General features: G+C 37.6%; 1 protein-coding gene and 1 long non-coding RNA gene across 2 annotated transcripts; one reads left to right on the top strand and one right to left on the bottom strand.

The window, feature by feature from the left end:
- Positions 1–1,564: 1,564 nt before the first annotated feature.
- Positions 1,565–4,671, top strand: LOC112139538. Its single transcript, XR_004947351.1, has 4 exons — positions 1,565–1,593; positions 1,814–1,936; positions 2,031–2,062; positions 2,146–4,671. It is a non-coding gene; the product is annotated as an uncharacterized LOC112139538 (long non-coding RNA).
- A 568-nt stretch (positions 4,672–5,239) lies between these two features.
- LOC112139548 lies at positions 5,240–6,478 on the bottom strand. Its single transcript, XM_036210752.1, has 4 exons — positions 5,776–6,478; positions 5,555–5,677; positions 5,451–5,488; positions 5,240–5,368 (listed from the first exon to the last, which is right to left on the bottom strand). The coding sequence occupies exons 1-4, from the start codon at positions 6,476–6,478 to the stop codon at positions 5,240–5,242; spliced, it is 993 nt and encodes a 330-aa protein (XP_036066645.1).
- Positions 6,479–8,409: the final 1,931 nt, after the last annotated feature.

An 8,409-nucleotide genomic window follows, 5' to 3' on the forward strand; every position in this document is an offset into this window, starting at 1 on the left:
AACTGCGCGGGGCAGGTGAATTTGGCACCCGAATTTGTCACGCGAATCGCGTTTGGTGCTTCATGGCTCCTCCTCCGCCCAGCTGATCGGAGGAATGAATGACAGACAGAAGCACTGGACAGCCCGCCGATGTCCCGCCTCTAGAGTCATATACCTCACTGTGATTGGTTCGTTCAGCTCTGGACACAACAACTGTCATTCATATCAACCTTGCGGGCCGCACGAACAGTAATCTTTCATATGAAGACGCGGGCCTCAAATCATCATCCTGCGGGCCGCAAATGGCCCGCGGGCCGCGAGTTTGAGACCCTTGATCTAGTGAATTGTGAGATTAAGTACAAAAAGTTTGTAACACGTGCTGCTTTGTGGATTAAAAATTCACCAACTAAACTTTCATATTTCTATATCAATGACCTGAGTTCAGTTTCAAATCGGCCCGTTATAGCGCCCGTTTATATTGATCTTGATGCAGGGGTGTTAAAATCCAGGCCCCGAGGGCCGATGTCATACATGTTTTCCAACCAACCTGCCATTGAAGCTCCTTATTGGCCAAACAGACCGGATTCAGGTCATCAGCAGCGAATAAGGAAGGATTTCTGGAAAAACAGAAGAAGTCTGGTCAAACTCAAGACCGTGGAGGCCTTGAGTTTGACCTGAGTTCAAATAGACAACCCTCACATCAACTGGCAGACAGTAAAATGCTGAGTTTGGGTCCTACATCAAGACCACAGGACATCGCAGGGGCGTAACATTATCTTTTGAAAACAAGAACTGAAGGAGCAGTTTAGCAGAAGCAGAAGTGACAGCATTGGCAGACTTCACATGCAGGACGAAGGATTTCTAACAGCAAATATAAAGAGAACGGACAGCAGAAGGACAGCATCAAAGATATCTTCAAAGCTTTCCATACTACATACACATTTGATATGTTGTAGATAATGAAAATACCACGCCCAGTGGAACCGCCTTCTTGACTATAAAGCGTTCAGATAAGGAAATCTTGTTCAACACAGAATGAGGATCCTCATCGTAATAACAGCTCTTCTCTGCAGCCGCAGTAAGTACTCTGATGAACTCTGCAGCAGAAAATCTGAAGTTTCTTTTTATTCAGGAACTGACTTTTGAATTGCTTACATGTACTGTCTGCTTTGTTTTAGGCTGCGTCTGTGAGTTTCAGACTGTGGAGGTCCAGTCTGGTGAAGATGTCACTCTGTTCTGCTCTAACTTAACCAAATATGATTCTCAGACTGACTGGTTCAGAGTGGTCAACAGCTCCAAAGTCAGCTGTATCTCCTCCATGTTTGGTTCTGGTGGTGATCCTTCACTCTGTCGTGGATTTGAAGGTGGAAAGTTTGCAATGAGCTCCAACAACAGCTTTGTGTCTCTGAAAATCAGTGGAGTGAATGAGTCTGACTCTGGACTGTATTTCTGTGGATTCTATGCAAACAGACATACAATCATTGGAGATGTTACACAACTGATCATTAAAGGTAAGATCATAACTGTCTCTTTTTTTGGTTTAATTTTTATGAATTCAATTACTCCCCTTATGTGTTTTCTTCACAGGGGATGAGTCCAATGATAAAGAGAAGGGTAAGTCTTGTAGTGAGTGTCTTAAAAAAATCTGTTCTTATAACTGTGATCCCCTAAATATCCTATAAAACTAACATTTCAATGGATCTTCAACCCTTTCATAGATCCTGTTGTAGCTTTTAAATGTTTAACTGGATTAACTTTAATTTTCTGAGGGCTGAAAAACTCTCCATAAAATGTCGTATGAAACAGAACTTTACGATATTTTCTGATTTTACAGACTTGATGGATTATCTACAACACAATTATTCCAGTCTCCTGGCTTTGATTCTGGCTGTTCTGATGGGGTTTTTCATGGCAGTTGCTCTTGGTTTGGTTGTTGTTTTTAGTTCCTGTTGTGAAGGTATGATCAGCAAGAGATTTTAAGGCAAATTTGTATTTTACAATTGTGTAGATTTGTATTGAAACTTTACAATTTTTTCTCTCTCATTTTTAAGCAAAGGAAAAGCTGCACAGTGACAGCCTGAAGGTGAAGCTTTTTGTTTTTAGTTTTTGATTCTTCAGTAGTTTTCTTGTGCTGATAACTTTTAATTTTGAATTTGTGTATTTCAGACTGAAGACTCTTCTGATCTGAACTCTGCATCTCTGAAGCTTTCAATATCCAGAAAAAGAAGACGACCTGCAGAAAGCAGAGAGTTGGAGACCTGTGTGATGTATTCTGTCAGAATTGTGTGAATTGTGTAATAAAGCTCAGGTTTTTTTTTTTTTTTCAACTGCTGTCAGTCTGCATCTCTCAGGATCAAAGAAATGTTTGATAGAGGGACTCACAGGGCTGTGTGGTTTGAATAATCACGATAAAGATCTTAAGTTTTGCTTGAGAATGGCGAGAATGGACAGGAAGAGACAGCGTGGTTCAGGCTGAGCTCAGTTCACATCATTCACATTCAACAAAGAATCTGAAAAAGAACCGTTAAACCAACCATCATTCTCTCAGTATCAACTGGCGAATTAGCTTTTAATTTATGTGGAAGCTAAAACTGTCTAAATATGACTAAAAATGCGATTCTTCAGTTTGAACAACTTTATTAGTAGCATCCTCATAAAGTTAGACAGCCGGTTGATGGATATCATACACTATTTATTACTATGGTGTGGGAACAAATGTTCCAAAAAAAAAAAAAAGCCATATTTGAAGTGAAGATTCCAAGACTTTATATAGGGTTCCATCTCACAACACCCACAAAAGCAAAATTTTAGAAAATCGGAATACTAGGGAGAAATCATCATTTATTTCTCAGTTTTTGCAAAAAAAAAATAAAGGTAAAAATTTACGGTCTGTTTATTAGCGCTTTATTTTGTACAGATGATAAAGCAAATGTTTATAAAAAAAAAAAAAAAAAAACAGTCTAAGTTCTTAAATTTTCCCACTGTCACTGTCTTTTATTCTCTTCTCTTTCTCAGCTGCTTCATCCCAAGCTTCAAATTTTAAAAGAAAAAAGAAAACTATAAATCCACTTATGTCTTTTCTAGTGCTTTGCTGTTGTAACAAACTCTGTAATAAAATCTGATTCACATGTATCTTGATGTTAATGGGAAATATGAGGTCAATTCTTTTTGGTTTGCACAGAAAAGTGTTTCTACTGTTTTTTTGTTGTGGTAAATTGAGCATTCTGGACTTTATGTTTTTTTTGCTTGTTTTTCTTAATTGTTTGAGATTGGAAGTGTTCCCCTTGGTGGTGTAAAAATAAAGGTTGGATGTCTGTTATAATAAAAGAAGCCTCATAAATCCACTTTTTTAGTTATATCTTGATATTTTTAATATTACACCACAGTGTTACAAATTTTGATGAAAATACCTCAAAATAAGTATTTTATGAGTAATTATTTCGTTAAAAATATTTTCGATTAAAAAATATAAAATTAATAAGTCACAGGTCAGGATTCAGACTTATGATTTAGACTTCTTTATTATTGTCACTTCGACAATGACAACAATAAAAGACAGATTTTTTTAGCTTTAACGCTTTAACACAGAAGCTCCAGTATTTTTGTTCTTTGATTTACTGTAAGATTTTAACTGATAACACAATAATTCCAGCAGAATCTGAAGGAGAAAACCAGCTCACACCACTTTTCTCCTTCTGGAATCACGTTGATTGTGTCAACGGTAGAAAAGTTACAGTATTTTAAAGATTTTGTGTTTAAGCGTCCCCGGTGACGCCTCAGGTGTTAAAGGGTTAATTATATATAAATGTAGATCATTGATAGACATAATATTGAAACCAACCTTTATGTCGCAGCACTGATGCCATAAGCAAGAGTAAGTCTAGTTTATGAACAACAGTGCAATAGAATAATGCAATTACACCACATTTATGCCAGCAGAGAAAAAAACAAGCAAAAAAAAAAAAAAAAAAATCAGTATTTTTGCATTTTTTTTCTTTCTTAAATGTCAGTTTGCTTACTTTTCATCCATTTTTTTACCCGCTATATCCCTTTTGGGGTCATAGGGCTAGCAGAACCTGTGTCAGCTACTGTTGGGCAAAGGCAGTGTAGACCTGGACAGGTCCAGGGCTGGGGTGGGGGAATTCGTCCCGGCTGGTCTGCGGGAGGATGGCTGGTGACACCTACTCCGTCGTTTTTGTTACTTTTTTTCCTTATTCACTTGTTATTGTCTCTTTTAGGACAAATACGGACTTTATAACACCTAAAAGGTGTCATGCCTATTGCTCTTTTTTGGGCTATTTTCCACCGTTTCCAGGTCTAAAGGGATTCAGCGCACCATCTTGTGGGGTCCAGATGACCCCATTTTTAATGTAAACATGCCTTGGACAGCACAAGGGTCACACCAAGCCTCCAGCCAGGACCATGCAGAGAGGCCGATCAAGAGAATCCACACCCCAGGCAGCCGTCTAGACCAGAGTCTGGAGCCCCTGGTGGCAAAGAGGATGTGAGTATGGACAGTGCAAGCTCTATAGCCGCCTGGTTGACCTGGGATCTAGCACGAAACAATGTATTAATATCTAAAATTGGTTTGATGAATCCATGTTTTGTCATTTTTTTATTGTCATATTCAATTATTTTTAATTCTTAAATTAAATCGATAAAATCAAATCAATACACCAGCTGAGCCACATCCCCCCAAGAAAGAGTGCAGGCCATATGTGATGCTGTTATGTGCAGTTCCCCCTGTGCTTACTCTGGGCACTCTGGCATCCTCCTAAAGTTCAAAAACATGCTCCATAGGTGGGTTGGTTTCTCTATATTGTTCCTATTGATCATTGTATTGGGTTTTGTGTACCCCGCCTTCGCCCATCAGTAGCTGGACAGGCTCCAGCATTCCCAAGATTAAGCATGTTTAGAACATAGATGGTGCTTTGACAACTTTATTAATTGGACATTCTGTCATAAAGGTACCAAAAATGCAACAAATATCAGAAAAGTTGACAAACCTGTCAGCAAAGTTTTATTTTTCTGAATGTTTCCATTTGACACCCAGTTATTCACTTTTGTTTTTTGGCTACTCCCTTTAGCGGTCGCATGAGCAGGTCACTCCATCTGACCTTCTCCTCTGCATCCTTCTCACTCACTCCGACGATGCTTGTGTGCTGAATTTCTACGTCGATGAACCTCATCTTCATATAAATTGTTGTTTTAGATGTCATGATGTTTTTGTAGAAAATAACAATCATAAATCAAAGCAGGTTTAGTTCTGTTGTCTCACACTGGCATAAACACAGTCTGTGTTGGAGTCGTTCTTCTGTCTTCTTGATCTGTTGGACCTCTTCACATTTAAAGCAGCGTAATTAAGGTTTTCTGTGTCTTTGTTCTCAACCTGAAACCAATTTTATATAAAATAAATCAAAATGTTAATTTAGTGTGAATCCAAGATGAACATGACGAGAGTTAAATCTCACCTCTGAGCTTCTTAAGGGGGCAGCAGGTGATCTTTCTTCTGGTTATGAAACACAAGTTTTACTTCAAGAACATATTTGTTTAACAGTGAAATAAGTTTGTGTACCTGTGGAGGTGCAGTTTTTTCTCTTGTTGATCTTCCACAGAAGAAAAAGCAGAAAAACAACAAGAACGCTCATGATGGTCAATAATCCAACCAAAGTGTGAAGAATCACAGAGTTCAGAGGAGCTGCAGAGTCCAACACCAGAAGAAAAAAACTGATTTATTTTAAATTTATCTGACTATTGTTTTATATAAAAACTTTAACATTTAAAGGTAAAACTCACCAGCAAATTCCAGTTTGGTCCCGTTTCCAAACAGTATGTGTCCACATGAGGCAACAGCACAGTAGTAGATCCCAGCATGAGACTCATTCAGATTCTTCATGTGGAGATTGTAGACACAACTGTGTGTTTTTGTGTTCTTCTTTCTCTCACACTGATCCTTCCTGCCTCCATGAGTGTAAATGAGTCCTGGATGAGAGTCTTCAGAGTCTTTGAACCAGTAAACTCTGTGTTCTCCATCACAGCTCCCAGTGTGTACTGTACAGTTCAGAGTCACAGAGTCTCCTGCATGGAGGTTCTCAGAGGACGACTGATCCACTGAAGCCTGGATGGTTAAATCTGAACCTTTTACATTGACTGTAATGACCTTTATAAAATCTAATGACGTATGAAAGCTAAAGGCACAGTGGTATGTAGCAGAGTCAGACTCTTGTAGGTCTAAAATTTTTAAGTGATACTTTTGTTTTTCACTTTCCACATTGAAATGAGAATTGGTGTTTAATTTGTGAAAAAAAATCTTGTTTTGTTGGTATCTAAACATTTTCGAAATAAGCTGCAGTTTCTTTCCCATTATTTGTTTGTACCATGCGATCCAAATGAAATCCGTCATGTTATAGTAACATGGTAAAGTCACGGATTGACCAATAACACCAGATATAAATTCACTGTCTTCTTTTCCAGACGAGAAGGATTCAAGAAGATCCATTTGAGCTAAAATAAATTGGGAACAAAAACATTTTATCTTACATTTGACAAATTAGGAAGGAAATACTTACATTTAAAGTGTCTGAATCAGAACTTACCTGAAAGCAAATGTGTCAACAGGAAAACAATCCGAACAGATGTCTTCATGTTTAGATATTTGTGTTGAATGAACATAAGCTCTGTTTTTTTCCCTCATAAAGTCAAGAAGTTGCATCTGATTGACCCACTTTACAGTCCCACATTTACCCTTCTATGGAAACATGATCACATGATCATAAACAAATAAAAAAAAGGAAAACATTTTTTCACTTTGATAAGTTTAGCAAATTAAAAAAGTATACACATTTTTTGTAGTTTTGTAGCTATTTTTGTAATTTTGCATGAGATATGACTGATTTTTTTCTATTTTTTTTTTTTATGTATTTATATATTCAGCAATATAAACAGAGTGAACCATGACTACTTGTAATGTATATTCAGACACTTTTACTTACAGTAAGACACTATGGATGACATAGACTAAAAATAAAGGTATAGGTTGTTAAAGTTTAGCGTCCTACGTCTATTATGTTATACTTTTACTAAAAGTCAATACAAATGTATTTGTTCAGACAATTAACACACAGGTTCCTGAGCAGCAGTGATCTGGATTATTTGTTGCTGCCTGACAGCTTTACTGACCCCTTTGAGCCGACCGCAACCTATAAATGAGTGAAAATGTCTCATTACGTCTACCCAATGAACTTATTGGGAAAATAAAGTAGCAATAAAAAGAATTAATGAAGAGTCTTCAATTATAGCAGGAGAATAGCAGGATGTTGTGATGCTCGTCTGTATACAGGCTTTTATGTAGAATCCTTAGACAGGCATTGAAGTTCCTACTGAAAAATAAAGTAGCTTTGAAATATGTTTGACCATATATAATGAATGCCAAAACTTCACTGTCAAAAATAAAATTGAATACTACATCAGATAAATCATAAAGGAATGTTCTCGGCACAAATGTTATTTTCTATATCCACTCTGTCCTGTGCAGGGTCAGAGGGATGTTGGAGCCTGTCATTGCTACTGTCAGGTATATCCTGAACAATTCACCAATCCATTACAGGGCCACACATACACAGGCAACAACATACCTTTTTTAGTGTTCAACAGACAGTTTTTAATACGTGGAAGAATTGAATCAGGGCCTACTTCCTGTGAAGCAAAGGGACTAATTTCCTCACCACCATGCAGCAAGGACAAATCTATGCCTTCTAAACATAGTATTAATTTGTGTTCACTTAATACATAGTTGGACCTCCTTTTGCATAAATACTGCATGGAATGGCAGGCAATCACCCTGTGGCAGTGTGTAGGTGTAGCGGAAACTCAAGTTGCTTTGATGGGTGTCTTCACGTAATTTTGGGTCTGATTTTCTTGTCAACAGCCCACAAATGTTCTGGGTCAGGTCAGACAAGTTTGCCAATCAAGCAAAGTAACGCCATGGTCAGCTTTTTCTAACCTAAACAGTGTTATTCTGTGCCGAGTCTAATTAAAATTAAAAAAGACTAAAATCAGCATCTCCATTGCGTTTATCAGCAGAGAGCATCATGAAGCTCTATAACATTTCTTACAGGATGGTTGTATTGACTGTGGACTTAAAAAAAAATCCAATTCTATGTTGCTGCTTCACTTTTTCCTAACACACTTTTTCCTGCCAGTCAGTTTACTGTTAATACCCCTGAATGCAGCACTCTGTGAGCCATCAGCTAGTACAGCAATGACGTTTTGCGATTCAGCCTCCGTATAAGGGGTGTAATTACCATCGCCTGGAAATCTTCCAAGTCAGCAGTCTTCCCAGTGTTTTTCTGGCCTTCTGACCCAGACTGACTGACAAATGAAAATAATACATATATATATATATATATATATATTTTTTTTTTTTTTTAA

This window comes from Oryzias melastigma, unplaced genomic scaffold (assembly GCF_002922805.2).
Source record: "Oryzias melastigma strain HK-1 unplaced genomic scaffold, ASM292280v2 sc00231, whole genome shotgun sequence".
Taxonomy (NCBI): Eukaryota; Metazoa; Chordata; class Actinopteri; order Beloniformes; family Adrianichthyidae; genus Oryzias; species Oryzias melastigma.

Coding starts and splice junctions, on each gene's coding strand:
- LOC112139548 (XM_036210752.1), bottom strand. CDS start 6,478: ATGGATCTTCTTGAATCCTTCTCGTCTGGAAAAGAAGACAGTGAATTT. Junction 5,678..5,775: donor GACCAAACTGGAATTTGCTG/GTGAGTTTTACC, acceptor TGGACTCTGCAG/CTCCTCTGAACTCTGTGATT. Junction 5,369..5,450: donor CCCCCTTAAGAAGCTCAGAG/GTGAGATTTAAC, acceptor AATTGGTTTCAG/GTTGAGAACAAAGACACAGA.